The 19,226-nt window shown below is 36.8% G+C and overlaps 1 protein-coding gene across 1 annotated transcript; it reads left to right on the forward strand.

The window, feature by feature from the left end:
- Nucleotides 1-1,014: 1,014 nt before the first annotated feature.
- Nucleotides 1,015-16,204, forward strand: LOC125275193 (DLA class I histocompatibility antigen, A9/A9 alpha chain-like). Its single transcript, XM_048201917.1, has 8 exons — nucleotides 1,015-1,397; nucleotides 11,371-11,604; nucleotides 12,242-12,520; nucleotides 13,008-13,301; nucleotides 13,971-14,084; nucleotides 14,678-14,695; nucleotides 14,956-15,022; nucleotides 15,106-16,204. Exons 1-7 carry the CDS (start codon nucleotides 1,346-1,348, stop codon nucleotides 15,003-15,005), a joined length of 1,041 nt encoding a protein of 346 aa, XP_048057874.1. The 5' UTR covers nucleotides 1,015-1,345; the 3' UTR covers nucleotides 15,006-15,022; nucleotides 15,106-16,204.
- Nucleotides 16,205-19,226: the final 3,022 nt, after the last annotated feature.

The raw sequence follows: 19,226 nt of genomic DNA on the forward strand, positions 1-19,226 counted from the left end.
GCTAAGAACATGCTAATAACTCTATAAAATCTCCATAGTAACCATCTGTGACAACTATCTATCTATCTATCTATGTATCTATCTAACTAAATCTATCTATCTATCAAACTAAATCTATCTATCTATCAAACTAAATCTATCTATCTAAACTACTAAACTTAAACTTTCAAACTGAAAACTTTCAAACTTTCAAACTGAAAACTTTAAACTTTTAAAAACTATTTCAAACTTTCTGGACTGGCTTTTTCAAGCCAACTTAAAGTTTGTCTTCAAACTTTTTTATCTAGTTACTACTGTAAATCTATATTAATATTATTGGATCACCTTTAATGCTTAAAGAATGATTACTTTTAAAAAATAATGTATTTTTTAAAATATATTTTTATATTAACATAGGCCTATTTTAATGACAATATATTTATTGAACAAAAATTATTTATTTTATTTATCAAAATAAACATAAAATAGTACAAACTTTTGATTCTTTGTGAGGTTATCACTGTTATTGTCCTGTTTGTGAATCTGCTTTGAATCAGTCTGTACTGAATAAAGCGCTGTAGAAATAAAGCTGACTGATGATTATAGTTTGTTCAGCGAGTGTTGTGATGTGTTTAGTGAGAGTCTCTGTACAGATGAAGGTGTCAGTGGATCACAGATGCTGTTTCTCATCTTAACGCAGTCATATCTTCTGCTCTTGTGCTGTCTGTGTAGTGAAGGAGCTCACTGGGATCTCAAGCAGAGCTAGAGAGGTAATGAATAGTTAAATCTGTCATCAATCCAACTTAACAAAAGACATTTCACATTTTATTATACAGTATTTCAGAGTACTATCCAGTGTTGATGTTTGTTGAGTGTCCAGCAGATGGCGCCGAATCTCCATCCAAACTGATGAAGTGAAACAGGTGAGACGCGTTCATACAGTCTTCATCAGTCTGATCACGTGAACGTTATTACACCTGTACAGCATCTGGGAGGTTACATTTCTGACCAGTGCTCGCTTTTATTGTACCAGAACTTTTTCTTGCGATCAGGTTTTGTGCCGAATTCAGGTAGTGACTTCAACGAGGGGGTGATAATTTTGCAGACCCCCGAAAAAAAAAAAGTGATTAGCTCCGTAATCTGTACACGACTTGATGATGGCTTCAGTCCACTTAACAGAATAATAACACAACACAGTAGTTCAGCATAGTGACTGATGACTCGATGATTGAGTGGGCGGGGCTTCTGTAGTTTAGTTCAGGTGCGTTCAGAAAGGTGTGTTAAGAAGAAAAGACATCGGCTTCAACTGGCTTTCTAGAAAGATGATTTAAAAATAAGACTGTTGTGTCTACATGTTAAAACAAACATGCGATCCTCTGTGCTTCTACTACTCGTCGGGATTTCTCTCTCATTTGCTGGTGAGTAGTTTATTTTTGGTTTAGATTCATTTTACTTTTGACGTTTAAAAACTAACGCTCAGAACCGGTTTGGCAAGAACGGAGCATATCTACTGTTTTTATCTATTTGCATATATCTTTAACGTTGTAAGTAACTTTTATCATTAAATAACTGTTTATTTACTGTGATCAATATATTTATGTGGCCAGTTGTGTATTTAAGCAATAAAGACCAATATCGTTCGTCTGCTGGTATTTTTACTTTCATTTTTGTTTTAAATAACCCGTCAACATGTCGGACAAATTAAAATGCTGAGCAAAATTACATTTGTAGCAGTTTTGCACATTGACAGACTGTGATATGGGAGTTTTGTGTGTATCATTTAGACAGTTTACATAATAAAACACTCTTGACATCACAATTGTGTTGCATTACGGTATTTTAACCCCACAGTTTTACTTAACATTTACATTTAGTCATTTAGCAGACGCTTTTATTCAAAGTGACTTACAAATGAGAACAGTAGAATCAATCAAATCAACATGAGAACAACAGTATATAAGTGCTGTGTGAAGTCACAGTTATGACAGTAAAGTGCTCGTAGCAGGGATTTTTTTTTTTTTTTTTTTTTTTTTTTTTTTTACACAAATCGATGGAATGAAAATAGAAATCAAGGCAAGTGCTACTATTACTGGGTCAAGTGCTGATGAAAAAGATACGTCTTTAGCATTTTTTTTGAAAGTGGCTAAAGATTCAGCTGCTCTGATAGAGCACGGCAGGTCATTCCACCAGCCAGGAATAGACCCGGAGAAGGTTCGTGAGAGCGATTTTGTGCCCCTATGTGATGGCACCACAAGTTTCTGAAGGGCGCATAAGTCTGAAGTAGCGAGTTAAGGTATGGCGGTGCAGAGCCAGCGGTCGTTCTGTAGGCAAACATCAGAGCCTTGAATTGGATGCGAGCAGCTACTGGCAGCCAATGCAGACTGATGAAGAGAGGTGTGACATGCACTCTCTTCGGCTCGTTGAAGACCAGTCTTGCTGCAGCATTCTGGATCAGTTGTAGAGGCTAGACAGTGCATGCTGGAAGTCCAGCCAAAAGAGCATTACAGTAGTCCAGTCTGGATAGAACAAGAGCTTGGACAAGAATTTGTGTGGAATGCTCCGATAGGAAGGGTCTAATCTTCCTGATGTTATACAAGGCAAATCTGCAGGACCGAACTGTTGTAGCAATATGATCTGTGAAGCTTAAACAATCATCCAGCACCACTCCAAGGTTCCTGGCTGTCCTGGAAGGAGTAATGGTTGACGACCCAATTTGAATTGAAAGGTTATGATGAAGTGTTGGGTTGGCACCAACCACAAGCAGTTCCGTTTTTGCAAGGTTGAGTTGAAGGTGGTGGTCCTTCATCCAGGCAGAAATGGCTGTCAGGCAGGCTGCGATACGACCAGCAACCGTCAGATCATCTGGTTGGAATGAGAGGTAGAGTTGTGTGTCATCAGCATAACAGTGATAGGAGAAACCATGATCCTGAATGAGAGATCCTAGTGATGACATGTAGATGTAGAAGAGAAGTGGTCCAAGCACTGAGCCCTGAGGAACCCCAGTAGCAAGATGATGTGACTTGGACACCTCACCTCTCCAAGATACCCTGAAAGACCTACCTGAGAGGTAAGACTTGAACCACTGGAGTGCAGTTCCCGAGATGCCCTTTGACTTGAGTGTTGACAGGAGGATCTGGTGGTTAACTGTGTCAAAAGCAGCAGACAGATCCAGCAAGATGAGTACTGATGATTTTGAAGTTGCTTAAAACAATCTTCATCAAAACGATCAATTATTCAGTTATTTGTAATATACAATGTCATTGTAAAAAATAGTTTCAATGGAGATGGCTACGTTTTGATAGTTTGCTTACATTACAACTTACTACTTTTTCAGAAGAGTAGTTTGAAAGTTGTCTAACTAGTTTAAAGAGTAGCTTGTCAGACCAGTTTCAGAGTAGATTCTCCATCAGTGTTCAGGTGTTGATTGTGAAGGATGCCTGTAAAAAAAGCTGCCAACTTCTTCTCTCTCTCTCTCCTCTCTCTCTCTCTCTCAAAAACACTGGTGGTGAAAGTTAAAGGTATGTGTTGTAACTGTATATCTCTGTGTTTATTAAAGGTTCTTGGTTATTTATTCTTTCAGCGTCACACTTTTCTCTTTTAGAAATGTTACATGCTCGCTGTGACAGAGATTGACATGTAAATCATAAATATTACACTTCTAAAAACTGGGCAGGTTCCATAAAAGTGAACCTTATTTGTGCTTCAATCAGTAATTTATCATTCTCCTTGAATCTCTTTGGTCAAAAATTACCATGTTGTAAAAAAAAATGCATAAACATTCTCAGAATATCTTGTGTGTGAAAAAGTACACACACACACACACACACAAAAACGTTTTAATTATGTTGTGGCTTTAATGGTAAAGCTGCATTCGTTGGCAAAATGGTAATGTTAGTTGTGTTATACAAGCTGTGAAGGGAGAAGAGCGAGCTCGGCAAAAGATTCGAACCTTGTTAATCGCGTTACTAGTTAATTCTGCGCACCCAACGCGTTATTGCCTACACCACTGAAGCCATCAATCATATGCGTTGTTTTTAACCTTGGTGGGCGGGGCTACTGTACATTTGCTCTAGACACTCCAAGAAATCTTGTTTTCCGTTTGCATTAAGATTATTTTTATTACCACACTGGCAGATATTGATAATTGTACTTAAGTAAAATGCACTTCATTTAGATCATCTCAGGAAACAAGACTAAATATCTTATATAATTTTCTTATATAGAAAATCCATCTTGATTTAAGAATTTTTAGGTATTTTTACTTCAAAGAAAGTTGTTGCACTCTCAGTTGGAAAAATTCTCTTTTCCTTCAGGTGCGTAGAACCAAAAAAGTTAAACTTGAGCAAAACAGAAAAAAATGGCTGGCCACACACTGAATCCAAATAGACTGAAGTCTAGGAAAATACAAAATTTATTTTGTCAATTTCATGGTGCAATAAAGTGCAAAGTGCTAGTGAGTTAAAAACAGAGGAGCATGAGCAAACGTTTCAGCAGATTGCTTAAAATGTGCTCAAAATGCAACAAACAATCACCCTCTTTCTCACAGCAAGTGTCACAGCAAGAGAGTCTGAAAAGCAATGCACATAGTAAAAACTACATGAAATATACATTCAAAGCAATGAAAACAATGTGTTAAAAAAATAAGTGTTAAAAAAAAAAAGTTCTTAATTCATGCCATCAGGAAATAAAGATTTAAGTTCAAAAATCCAAAATGCCTCCCTTTGCAACAATTTCTTGTCTCTATCTCCGCCTCTTCTATGAGGTAAAATCCTCTCGATGCCCTGGAACTTGAAGAATGTTTAGCAAGATTGAAGTGACGATGAATAGGAGATGTATCATCCCGTTTACGAATTGAACTTGTATGTTCAATCATTCTAGTGCGTAAAGCACGTGTGGTTTTACCAACATATAACAGAGAACATGGACAAATGATAATATAAATCACATATATACTCTTGCAAGTTATCAATTGTTTGATCTTATATGTTTTTTGTGTACAAGGATGTACAAATGATTGACAAGTGACATATTTTGTGCAAGAAGTACACCTGTAGCATGGAAAATTATCCTGGGCATCAACTAGGGTGGTCGGAGAAGAGATTATATTTGTAAACTTATTAAACCATACACAGCTGTTAGGTCATTAAGATCTTGTGATCAGTTACTTTTATCTGTCCCTCGCTCTCGTCGCTAATCAAAAGGTGATCATGCTTTCTCTGTAGCTGCCCCAAAGCTCTGGAACAGTCTACCTTTGGGTATCAGGGCCTCTCCTTTTTAAAACCAGTTTAAAGACTTATTTTTACTCTTTAGCTTTCGAGTGATGCTGTGTGTGTGTGTGTGTGTGTGTATATATATATATATATATATATATATATATATATATATATATATATATATATATAATTTTTTTTTTTTTTTTTTTTTTTTTTATGTTGGTGTTCCATTTTATGTATATACAATTTGTTTGATCAATTTTGATACTTGACTTTTATCTCCTTTTTTTTTTTTTTTTTTTTTTTTTTTTTTTCCTCCCTCCTTTTCTATTTTATTTTCTGATTTTCTGTGAAACACTTTTGATCAACTATAGTTAGATTTGTGCTATATAAATAAAATTTGACTTTACTTGACCATGGTAACCGACTGAGTATAAGTTACCTCTCTTTCAGAAACGGCTTGACTTACCCTGCTTTCTCGGGTTTGACATACCTCTCATTCTGAAATGGAAAACCCAGAGTTTCCCTCATTTCAGGGTTAAGATACTCAGAGTTCTCCCTTAACCTCCTTTCTGAAACGGGCCCCTGATGGAAGATCCCACCATGGCCCATTATTGGATTTCTAGCAGAAGTGGTCAGGTTTTGATTATTTAGCTGTTGTTATTTGATAGAATCCATGATACCATGTATCTGAACAAGATGTCCAGGACCTCCAGCAGAAAAATAGGCCCACAACATTAAAGATCCAGCAGTATTTATTTAACTGTGGACATGGAGTACTTTTTATCCATGTGTGCACCAAACCCATCTGGGGTTTGCTGCCAAAAAGCTCTTTTTTTTCAGTTTCATCTGACCATAGAAGCCTGTCGCTTTTGAAGTTCCAGTCTTGTCTGACAACTGAGTATGCTGGAGATGTTTTTGGATGAGAGCAGAGGATTTTTATAGAAACCCTCCCGAACAACTTGTGGTGATGTAGATGCTGTTTGATCATTTTTTTTAGGCTTTCTGAGACTCAAGACTCAACTAATCTCTGCAATTATCCAGCTGTGATCCTTGGAAAGTCTTTGTCCACTCAAACTCTCCTCCTTACTGTGCATTAGGATGCTATAGACACATGTCCTCTTCCAGACAGATTTGTAACATTTTTAGTTGATTGGAACTTCTTAATTATTGCCCTGATCAGTGCTTTAGCTATTTTCTTACAGCCACTTTCTATTTTGTTGAGCTTCACAATCATTTGCTGCACATCTGAACTGCCGCAGATGCACTGCTCTTCTACCAAAGAGTCTGCACCTCATCTACTGACCACGATACAGTCATTTCTTTTTTCAAGTTTTGTGTGTGTGATGGTTGTTTAAAGTGAGTCGTTTAAGAAAAGTCATGTGAACAAATGACACTGGGGTGGCTGTCACTAACTATCTAAATCTAGTGGGTTTGGTGTCTCGTGTTACAAAACCAATGATGCTGGCAATGACGATTCTCTCTGACCACGGCAGTGTTTAAACGTCACATTTAGTATCGGTTCGGTGTGCTTGAAACATCCATAAAGGCAGGGGTTAAATTGGGCCGGGGCCGTCCGGGGCTGAGCCCCGGCACATAGGCTTACCAAGGCTCGACATACGCTTGTCCGGGACTGGGGGACAAGTGGATTTTTTGATGTGAAAAAGAATTTTACTTGCCTGACCAGATAAGTGGCTTGATTAAAATGTCAATAACAACCAAAACACAAGAATGATTCATTTAGCTTCAGTGGCGATTGATAGTGGATAGTAATATGAACTATCCGAATAATCATGGTCGCCATATTGAAGGGTCGTTCCAAACCGAAGTGCTCAAAACTGGCCACTTCAAAGGGCCCTTCAGAATGAAGGATTTTGAAGGGCACAACTGATGGACACTTTGTACTTCAAAAATTACTTTACAGCTCTCTTTATCAGTCCATTCAAATGTTTAAAATACAGCTTGCACAATCTACTCCTCATTTATTGTGTCATTAAGATAACGCAGAAGTGTTTTTGAATCCTACACCCTTCATCCCTTTGAAGCTCTCACTCTGGAGGTTAAACCCCTTGAAGGGATTAGGACATAGGGATGAGCCCTTCCGAATGGAACGCAGGGACTGTGTGCAGGCGCCATCTTCTGGCGAGATGCAGGAATTCATTCGGCTCTCACAGCGCATTATGGGTATTCTCTAGCCATTGAGCGTTCATCAGTTGTACACTTGTTTTTGCGGTGTATTGTGAGATTGAGTCCACTCAATAACGTCCACTATGTTTTCGTACCACTCTCAGAAACAGTCTCTCGCACATATGGAGAAATGAAAACTTGTATATTATATTCATTCATTACACACAGACTGATATATTTCAAATGTTTATTTCTTTTAATTTTGATGATTATAACTGACAACTAAGGAAAATCCCAAATTCAGTATCTCAGAAAATTAGAATATTACTTAAGACCAGTACAAAGAAAGGATTTTTAGAAATCTTGGCCAACTGAAAAGTATGAACATGAAAAGTATGAGCATGTACAGCACTCAATACTTAGTTGGGGCTCCTTTTGCCTGAATTACTGCAGCAATGCGGCGTGGCATGGAGTCGATCAGTCTGTGGCACTGCTCAGGTGTTATGAGAGCCCAGGTTGCTCTGATAGTGGCCTTCAGCTCTTCTGCATTGTTGGGTCTGGCATATCGCATCTACCTCTTCACAATACCCCATAGATTTTCTATGGGGTTAAGGTCAGGTGAGTTTGCTGGCCAATTAAGAACAGGGATACCATGGCTTTAGCTTTGGCACTGTGTGCAGGTGCCAAGTCCTGTTGGAAAATGAAATCTGCATCTCCATAAAGTTGGTCAGCAGCAGGAAGCATGAAGTGCTCTAAAACTTCCTGGTATACGGCTGCGTTGACCTTGCACCTCAGAAAACACAGTGGACCAACACCAGCAGATGACATGGCACCCCAAACCATCACTGACTCTGGAAACTTTACACTGGACCTCAAGCAACGTGGATTGTGTGCCTCTCCTCTCTTCCTCCAGACTCTGGGACCTTGATTTGATTGAGCAAAATTTACTTTCATCAGAGAACATAACTTTGGACCACTCAGCAGCAGTCCAGTCCTTTTTGTCTTTAGCCCAGGTGAGACGCTTCTGACGCTGTCTGTTGTTCAAGAGTGGCTTGACACAAGGAATGCGACAGCTGAAACCTGTGTCTTGCATACTTCTGTGCGTAGTGGTTCTTGAAGCACTGACTCCAGCTGCAGTCCACTCTTTGTGAATCTCCCCCACATTTTTGAATGGGCTTTGTTTCACAATCCTCTCCAAGGTGCGGTTGTCCCTATTGCTTGTACACTTTTTTTTCTACCACATCTTTTCCTTCCCTTCGCCTCTCTATTAATGTGCTTGGACACAGAGCTCTGTGAACAGCCAGCCTCTTTTGCAATGACCTTTTGTGTCTTGCCCTCCTTGTGCAAGGTGTCAATGGTCGTCTTTTGGACAACTGTCAAGTCAGCAGTCTTCCCCATGATTGTGTAGCCTACAGAACTAGACTGAGAGACCATTAAAGGTCTTTGCAGGTGTTTTGAGTTAATTAGCTGATTAGAGTGTGGCACCAGGTTTCTTCAATATTGAACCTGGAGTCAGTGCTTCAAGAACCACTATGCACAGACGTATGCAAGACATGGGTTTCAGCTGTCGCATTCCTTGTGTCAAGCCACTCTTGAACAACAGACAGTGTCATTTCTTGTCTGGACAGTTTTGGTCTCCAGCAATATGTGGACTTTCCAACCCACTGTAAAGGTCACACTCTGGACCTTGTCTGTTTTTCAGGTGTTACACCCATGAACTGTACTGCAGCTGCAATACCCATATCTGATCATAAATTGCTTTCTTTTAATGCTAATGTTACACTCTCTAAATTGAAACAACAACGCTTGATGATATTTCCGAATATAAAAAAGATCAACCTTTCAGTCTTTACTGCTGCAATTACTGATCTTCCACATAGTGACCATATCACTTCTCCTGAGGATCTGGTCTCCTTTTATAACTTTGAATTACAGCAGCTTCTTGACACTTTTGCACCTCTCAAAGTTCGGACTGTATTATTTACTCACTCTGTGCCATGGTTCACTCCTGAACTTCGCCAGCTCAAAACTAGAGGACTGCGCCTGGATGTCTTTATAAACGTACTGGACTAATGGGGGCATAAAGAGTTGCATAGTGAACATGTACATCTTTATAAAGATGCTCTTTCTGCTGCAAAAAATGATTTTTATTCACATTTAATTGAGTCCGGAGACGGTAATTCTAAAGCTTTATTCTCCACTGTAAATCGTATTCTGAAACCTCCTGATACACCTCCTGCACACCTGTACTGCACTGCTCAATGTGATAAATTTGTCTTTTTTTCAATGATAAAATAACCGCCATCCACCAACAGCTGGCCTCTTTAGCTATACTGCTCACTGTAGTTCACCAAACAGTGACTCAATTGATTTTCCTCTTACTCTTCTTTCTTCCTTTGACTTGCCATCTGAACAAGACCTTTTTCATCTCATTCACAAATCTAATTCTTCCACGTTTACTTGATCCTATACCAACTAATTTGGTAAAGGCCTGATTTCCTTCTCTTTCTTCTCTCATAAAAATTATTCACACTTCTCTTAGCTCCAGCATTGTTCCCTCATCTTTTAAAATAGCTGCTATTACCTCAACAATTTGGATAATTTCCATCCCATCTCAAATCTTCCTTTTTATTTCCAAAGTTCTTGAAAAAGCAGTAGCAGCACAGGTCCATGCTCACCTTATTAACAATAAGTTATATGAATGTTTTCAGTCAGGGTTTCGCCTTAAGCATAGTACGGAGACTGCATTATTGCGAGTGACTAATGATCTGTTAATGGCTGCTGATGGCGGATCATTATCCATTCTTGTTTTGCTTGATTTGAGTGCAGCTTTTGACACCATTTTACACAATATTCTCTTGCACCGTTTGTCCACCATTGGTATTACTGGTATTCCTCATGCCTGGTTCACTTCATACCTTTCAAACCGTACACAGTTTGTACAACTAAAAAGATTTCAATCTCAACCTTCTTCTGTTAGCTGTTGTGTCCCCCAAGGTTCTGTCCTAGGTCCCCTATTGTTCCTTATTTATCTTCTCCCACTTGGTGATATTTTCTCAAAATATGGCATTAAATTCCACTGTTACGCTGATGATGCACAGCTTTATGTATCCACAAACCCTGATTCCACTTTTCCACCTGCCTGTCTTACCAACTGCCTTCACAAAATTAAAGTCTGGTTTTCTGCCAACTTTCTGAAGTACTCCTTATTGGCATTAAATCCATTCTCTCTGGGTTTGGCAATTTTTCTTTATCCATTGATGGTTCTTCCATTTTTCCCTTCTCGCCAGGTTAGGAACTTGGGGGTTATCTTTGACAGCACGCTTTCATTTGAAGCTCACATTAATAATATAACCAGGTCTTGTTATTTTCATCTCCGTAATATTGCTCGTCTCCGTCCATTTCTTACTCCACACTGTTCTGCTATTCTTGTTCATTTCATTTCTTTGTTTCATTTTCTTGTTCTTTAGCCGTGTTTCTCCTCGCCTTTGTAATTTTCGCCCAGCCAACATCTGTGATTCAGACTCATTATCTCAATTTAAAGTTAAACTTAAGACTCATTTATTCTGAACAGCTTATCCTTCATGATTACTGTTTGCACTCAAGTCTAGCACTTTTGTTTTTTGTTATTCTTATAGCTGTCATGTTTTGTAATTGCTGCTTTTTTACTTAAGTTGTTGGCATTTACTGTTATTTATTATTTTAATATTGTTCTTGTTACTATTTCTTGTTGTATGGTGACCTTGAGTGATTTGAAAGGCGCCTAAAATAAAATGCATTATTAATTATTATTATTATTATTATTATTATTATTATTATTATTATTATGAACCTTTTCACAATATTCTAATTTTCTGAGATACTGAATTTGGGATTTTCCTTAGTTGTCAGTTATAATCATCAAAATTTAAAGAAATAAACATTTGAAATATATCAGTCTGTGTTTAATGAATGAATATAATATACAAGTTTCACTTTTTGAATCAAATTAGTGAAATAAATGACCAGCACCTGTATATGCTAATTCAATATGGATGATTTCTGTCCACAGGAAAACACTCTCTAAAATATATCTACACTTCTGTGTCTGGAGACAAGAATTTTGCTTCAACTGGACTGGTTGATGACGTACAGTTTATGTACTTTGATATCAACACAAAGAAAGCTTCACCAAAAACAGAATGGGTGAAACAGAACGAAGAATCAGATTACTGGGGCTTTCAGACACGTTCATTAAAAGAACAACATCAGTGGATTTTAAGCACCATCTGGACAGAGTCAGCAGGTACGCTGGACACACTATCACAAGTACATTCACACATAATGTCTGGCTTCTGATAACATGACCCAGAATGAAAAATCCCACAGGAATTTAGCACATGTTGTTGAATAAAATGTCACATTTACACATTATGCTGCCATGATATGCGGATGTTGTGTTTCACCTCAGGTAACGATTGTAAGTTTCTTTTAGAGCTGCATGTGTAATCCCTGCTGTTCGAACCGCCCGCTCTAATCAGGACTCGAACCCGGGTCTCTGGCATGGGAGTCGGGTAATCTTAGGGACAATGTTTGGTGGTAGGGTGGGTTCTGGGTTAGAGATCACAAACCAAAACTGGACCAATCAGCTCTGAGAAAAGTGACACATATTTGATGCAGTAGAGCCCTGTTTCTCTTGCTACATAATGCAGAAGTGTTTATTCCTGCCTTGTAAATGCATTTCGGTTCATTATTTTTTATTTTTTTCATAATGATCTCTTCAGATTCTATAAAGTCGTGCATTTTTAAAAAACAATCCGTTGTTGTTTCTTATTTACTTACACGTTTGTGCCATCAAACTGTTGTATAAACAGAATATCACACTTGTTTGTTCGGGTAGAGTGTATGTTGTTCATATCATTCATATCATCCTATCTCCTCAGGTGAGCACACATACCAGATAACCTACGGCTGTGAATGGAACGATGAAACTGGGAAAACAAATGTGTTCCGTCAGTATGGATACGATGGAGAGGATTTCTTGTTTATGGATATGAAGAGGGATAAATGGATATCTCCAATGAGGCAAGGATTCAGCTTGCATAAGAGGTGTGACAATGAAACCATCCGTTTTAATTATTGGAAAAACTACCTTGAAATGGATTGTATCGATACATTGAAGAAGCTCCTGAAGCTTGGGAAGAGCAGCCTGGAGAAAACAGGTATATGAATATTATCATTGCATAGAAATGACACTTTTAAAATCAGTCAGAGCTATATATAATATATATATATATATATATTTCTATTGCTCTGACTGATTTTAAAGTGTCATTTTTATGCATATATATAAGATACACATTCATGATGATACATGAAACTTCCCGTAATTTGCACCTTGAGAGCATGCAAATATTTTAGATCATTTGTGTTGAATTTTTCAATGTTAATGAAATCGATATTGATCTAAAAGTTGTATTGTATTCATTTCGTTTTTATTAAGTATTGATATCGGATTTAAAATGCTTGATATGATGGTAAAATAAGTGACTTCAAGGCTGTGTTCAGACTGCAGGCAAAACTGGATTTTTCCTCAAATCAGACCTTTTCAGGCAGACTGTCAGCACTAGTGATCAAATAAGATTTGGATAATATCTAGATATGCAAAAAATAACCTTAAGATTACGGTCTCTCTCTGTCTCTCTCTAGTCTCTCCTCAGGTGTCTCTGTTACAGACGAACTCCTCCTCTCCAGTATTGTGTCATGTCACACACTTTTATCCCAGTGATATTACAATCACCTGGATGAGAAACGGACAAGAGCTTTATAAGGATGTGAAGGTTGGGAAACTTCTTCCCAATGAAGACGGCACCTTCCAGAAGACTGTGATCCTCCAGACTGAACCTGAAGAGTGGAGGAAGAATGAGTTCAGCTGTGTGGTTGAACACCAGAGCAAAACCTTCAGAAAGACTCTGACAGAGAAGGAAATCAGGACTAATAATGGTAAGAGTCTTTTAGTAGAAGTCAATGAATGTTTACTCAGACCACTGTCAGAGAGACCAGAAGATACCAATGAACCACAATACAGACCCACAAGTATGAGCTTGTAACTCCTGTTGTTTCTGCACTGCACTGGTTACTGTTAAATATAGCAGTGGTTTTAATTTAATTCTACTATTTGTTTATATAAAACCCTCAACATTTCGACCCCTCAGTACCTGACTAACCTGCTTCACCCGCACACTCCTTCTAGAGGTTAGAGATCCAGTGATCTCTGTCTGCTTACTGTTAAAAAACTAAGTGATCACACCTTTACAACTGCAGGTCTGAATCTCTGGAACAGTTTTCCTCTTCGCATTAGATTTGCTCCCTCTGTTTCCACCTTTAAATCTGCTATAAAGACATGTTTACTCTCTTTGTCTTTCAATATTTCTTGATCATGGTGTGATTGTTTTATTACTGCTGTGTTCCTTACATTTGGTAGTCTTCTTTTTTTCTTATTATTTATTTATTAATGTTTCTTTTCAGCACTTTGGTCAACCTTGGTTGTTTTTAAATGTGCTTTATAAATAAGTATTGTATTGTATAATTAGTTTTTGTGTCTTCAGAACTTCAGAACCACTTCTTAACATCGAATCTTTCAGCAATCTGATGTATGTTTTCTATAAACAGAAACAGCTGCTCCGGTTGACGTCACTGTTGTTGTTGTTCCTGTGGTGACTCTGTCACTGTTGCTCATCATTTCTGTCATTGTGTATTTGGTATATCAGAGGAAATTGAAGTCAGGTGAGAAACAATAATATTTCATGATTATTATCTTAGTACTGATAGTCATATTATGTAGTATTATTTGAATTAGTAGTTCAGAACCAGTTTCTGTTTCAATTGTTCATTCATCATCTCCTCCCTTAAAGGGTTAGTTCACCCAAATATATTATTTACTCTCCCTCATGTCGTTCTATACCCGTAAGACCTTCGTTCATATTCAGAACACAAATTAAGATATAAGCCTATAGACTAAACATGTAAATGAACAGCATGCATTAAAGGTATTCGATTTTCAGTAGGAAAGGTGTCATTTAAGCGGCCTCTAAAGTAATAATTAACAATTTTTACAACTGAAGTGATTCAATCAAAAACCAACTTTAGCTCGATAAGAATTTTCCTATTGTCTCTGTGAAGCTGCTTTGAAACAATATGTGTACCAATATAAATGAAGATGATTTGACTTTAAAGCAACTATTTATCTAAATCTGGTTTATGAACAACAGAAATTCATAACTAAAGCCTTTTGATAATTAAAATGTTGGTGACATTTTATTTTTCAAGACCATTTTTCTTGATTATTGAACTTAGATTTCATTTTGATTGTTTTTCAGGATATGTTCCTGCTAAACGTGAGTATCCTGTAATCTGTGTTTGGTGTAACAGTATCAGAGGTGGACGAGCTGTCTCTCTACACAATAATGTATTATATTTATATATTTAAACTTAAAATGTTTTGGTAATGTAAAATAATTTGACAAAGTAAATAAAGATTATAGTATTATACAATAAATCATTAATTAATAGTTCTGTAAACATTGTATAAATAAGATCTCTGCAAATCCAGAAGAAATTTTTGAATGTATTTTTAATAGTTTATTTTCTGTTGCAGCGTCTCCCAGTGGCTCTGAAAGCTCAAGTCATTCATCAATAGTGGCGTGAGACATGAATCTTGAGACGTGAGTTATGGTTTATTGATCACTGCAGCCGTCTGGAGCAGATGAGGTGAAGCTGATTTAATGTGTGATTTTGATCATTTCAGGAGATCAGACGAATGTTCGAGGAGAATCATCAGATCTCACTCATATATCTACTATCATCTTCTGTTTCCCTCATTCATCACATCATTTATTCACTTTATGAATATCGATGTACTGTTTATTTTTATCATGTCTTTTTCTTGGATATATTTTTAACAAATTACCTTTTATTATAAAATGTAATATGTATATAACTTTATCTAACAGGGTTACCGAGGGCTTTTCATAACTGTGATTTATTCATTTAGCCTTGCTGTCAATATGTGCTTATATGTTACTGTTTATTGATATGTATATTAAAGCAACATATCAATAAACAAATATCTTTTGAGTCTTTTTATAATCAAGTTAATAATCAATAACCAACAGCGCTCACCTCTCCCTTTCTAAGCAAAATAGAGAAGCTACGGTGGCCGTCTGGCCGACTCAAGACAGATGTTAGCCAGACAAGCCATGAGGTTTCTTCTTACTTCTAACAAAGAACGGTCTCTGCTTCTAATGAACCAGACGACCACTACTGCTACTGCTTCGTGCGTATTCAATGTAGTGACGATGCAAGCTGCCACTAAAAACATGAATGTTTTAGAAGAAGAACAACATAGTGACGAAACACGCTCTGTAGAGCAGTTTGTCCATTTAGGGCTACTGTAGAAACACGGCGGCGCAAAATGGCGACTTGACATGGACCCGTGGTGTATATAGATAGAAATAGCTCATAAAAACATAACGGTTCAATATGTAAGGTCTGTATACAGCACTGAAAACATAGTTATGTATATTATATTGCATTTCTGTCAAGAGTTCCTCCCAAATTTTGCACACTGCACTTTAGAATTTATTTTACTTTGTCGTCTTCAAACACTAGAGAATAATGATGAATATTGTCTGTACCTCTCACTGCGAGACATATCAATATGTTTTGGGGAAGTGTCCTGTTCAACATCAGCCTTGAATTATCAGTGTATCTGTGTATGTGTGCTGTTCTCCTGTGTTTCCTCATGTTGGCTCCTAGAAGAGCAGTTCTGTGTCCTCAGAGGGTCACTCTGTGCCTAAACCTGGTGTCATCTGTATAATAAATGGAGACATGCTTATGTCTATCAATCCATGTACGGACAATTTCTTATTGTTCTCTATTTTTAGCCAGTCAGAATCATTTAACCTGAAGCACTGAAGAATTGCTGCTGTGTTGAATGTAAACACAGAGCAACATACAAACTCCTTGAGAGATTTGAAGATGATTTCTGCAAACTATTCTTCAGTAAAATTTCTTCAGCTTATTTTTTTTTTTAAACTGACTCCGGTCTTCATTCATCATATCTGGTCTTTATGTCTTTAACTTTAAATTCCCCTACACAAGCTATTAATAACAGCTGGTTTGCCATCTGCCAAAAAATGATGAATGTTGATGAGATAAAGTTGCTCTTGGAAAACAACTGAGAACAGATTGAAATCTTATTATATACATCACAGTATTTCTGTTAATTCAGAAAGGGTTTAAAACATCTCATGGTCTGTTCCTGAGGTCAGTCATGTTTGATCTCTTCACATAATGTTGGTCTTGGTTTATAAGAATCCTAATTTATTTTTCACGTGTTCATCATTAAAGTTCAATCATCATTTCATTTTCTCAGTAACTTCAGCACTGTTTCAGTGTTAATTTAACTCTCTCGGTGTGAACACACATGAACATACAGGCCTGGGTTCTTGGGTTTTGATGTGTCTTCCACACTGATGTCTTCTGTTTATTCATGTGTACAGGTTAATATCAAGCCATCATTATGGTCATGACACACACACACACACACACACACACACACACACACAGACACACACACACACACACACACAGACACACACACACACACAGACTGTTCTCTGATATTTTGCAGAAATACAACATTTTCATGTGATTTAAATCATCTCTTGTATTCAGTAAATGTCCTTTCTGAGCTCTTTCCTCTGGTGTGTGGAGTGAATAAAATCTGAAGAGTTTATGAATCTGTGATTGTTCAGAAGAGTTTAACTCCAGTAAAGATGGTTTATGTGTCTGAAGATCGACATTACAGTGAGTATGTTTATTACAAGACATGAGGAAGACAACAAGCTATAATTGCAGATATAATAACATTGAAATTTGCAGTGCAGTGAAATACATCATCATTCTCATCATCTTTCTGAATATAGTCAGTGTGTTTTAAATAACAAACAGTGAGAGAGAGAAAACAGTGTAGAAGAGCTGAATGAGGGATCTCATATTATCATGAAACTAAAAGCAGGTGTTGGAGGAAGAGTTTCTCAGTGCTGCTGGAATAAAAAATATGGACATTTTGTCTATTAAAAAATTAATATAGATTTCCTGTAAGAAGTGTGTTATGTAAATATGTAGTAATAAGTACTTTTTTAATATGCCAAGTAATGTGGGTTTACACGTAGGCCTACAGGGAATTTGTTTTGGTGTGCTGGTGCTTAGAAATAGTAGAAATAAATATATGATAGGCATCTGTAAGGTAAGATAATGTATTTATGCTTCTTATTTCAAAATTTCTTTTGAAACAAGAATCACTTACATAAATTAATTTGTCTTTTCATATGATATTTTTAAACGAAGTAACGTGATTCGGATTGTAAATAAACAGCAAAAGATCTGTTCATTGTCCGTGTTTCGCGCTCGCGTCATCGTGACGTCACCGTTTTACTTTCGGTTTCGTGAATGTGTTGAGCATAAAATCTTTGTATATTTTTTGCATTAAAAAAAATGTGTTGAGCATAAAATGGCGCACAGTGCAGGTAATCTTTGATTAACAACAAAAATATGTACATTTTCATGCTAGACACGTAATGATATATATCACAGTCAAACACAATCAAACTAAAGCAATGACTTAACACAAAACATTTCCGTGTAAAAACATATCGGCTGTAAGTAGGCTGTACTTGTGTACGAGTTGCGTATCAAGGAAGCAGTAGCTAATGCTGCATCGCAGTTTGTTTGTTTTTTAATTCGTTTAAAACTGTCAGATATAGGTACATTTGGTAAAAAAAAATCATAACTTCAATGTATCTTGTTCTGCGAGATTTATTAACATCCGCCACCTAGCGTTCAGTGAGGATGAGGAACTGAGAAAGAGACTTTAAACTAAACATATGGACACAAACATAAAGCACCGATCTATTGAGTTTTAGTTAACTGTCGCTGTAATAAATACATACAATCTTTAAAAAAAAAAAAAAAAAAAAAGTGTGTGACTGGTAGCCATAATAAAAACAAAGAAAAATATCAGAGGCTAATAACAGTATAATAAATACTGTAGGCTAAAAACAGTATATTACTGTTACTGTATATTACTGTTTCCGTGGGAAAATATTGCACGTTTTATTATTTTTTCCCCTCTTACATCATGTTGAGGATGTTGAATGAAAATTGAGAAAATAACAACGGTGATGCAAAATCCATGTTTAGTATTTGCCAGTTTCCAAAGGAAGATTAGCAGTAAAAGATAGCTTTTTAGAAATCTAAAAAGGCGTAAAACACTTTACAATAAGGTTCATTAGTTAACATATACATTAATTAATGAACTGCACTTCTACAGCATTTATTAATCTTTGGTAATGTTAATTTCAAAATTTACTAATACATTATTAAATCGTGTTAACATTGGTTAATGCACTGTGAACTAACATGAACTATTTTCATTAACTTTAGCAAAGACTAGTAAATACAGTAACAAATGTATTGCTTATGATTAGATCACGTTAGTTAATACATTAATGTTTAACTAATGAACATTATTGGAAAATGTTACCACTACCACTTGTTAAGATTTATATGATTTATGCTCTCATTTGTATTCATTTGTATTTTATTTGTAACTTATTTTCCCAGCTTTGTTTTTTCCCTTGTAACAGGCATTCCAATCACAGTGCGAGTATGTCATGTGACCTAATCATTGATTGAATGATTACACGTGCTTATGATTAATAAAAGTGTGCCAGTCAGAGCGACTGGAGGTATGGGAAAGAGTACACAGTTGTTTGTGTCTTATTTGCGCGTAGCCTACTCTGTTAACAGGTTATGGGCCCAGATAACGTAATATGATATGGTGTGAAGGTCGCAATGGTTACT

Source organism: Megalobrama amblycephala, linkage group LG1, assembly GCF_018812025.1.
Source record: "Megalobrama amblycephala isolate DHTTF-2021 linkage group LG1, ASM1881202v1, whole genome shotgun sequence".
Taxonomy (NCBI): domain Eukaryota; kingdom Metazoa; phylum Chordata; class Actinopteri; order Cypriniformes; family Xenocyprididae; genus Megalobrama; species Megalobrama amblycephala.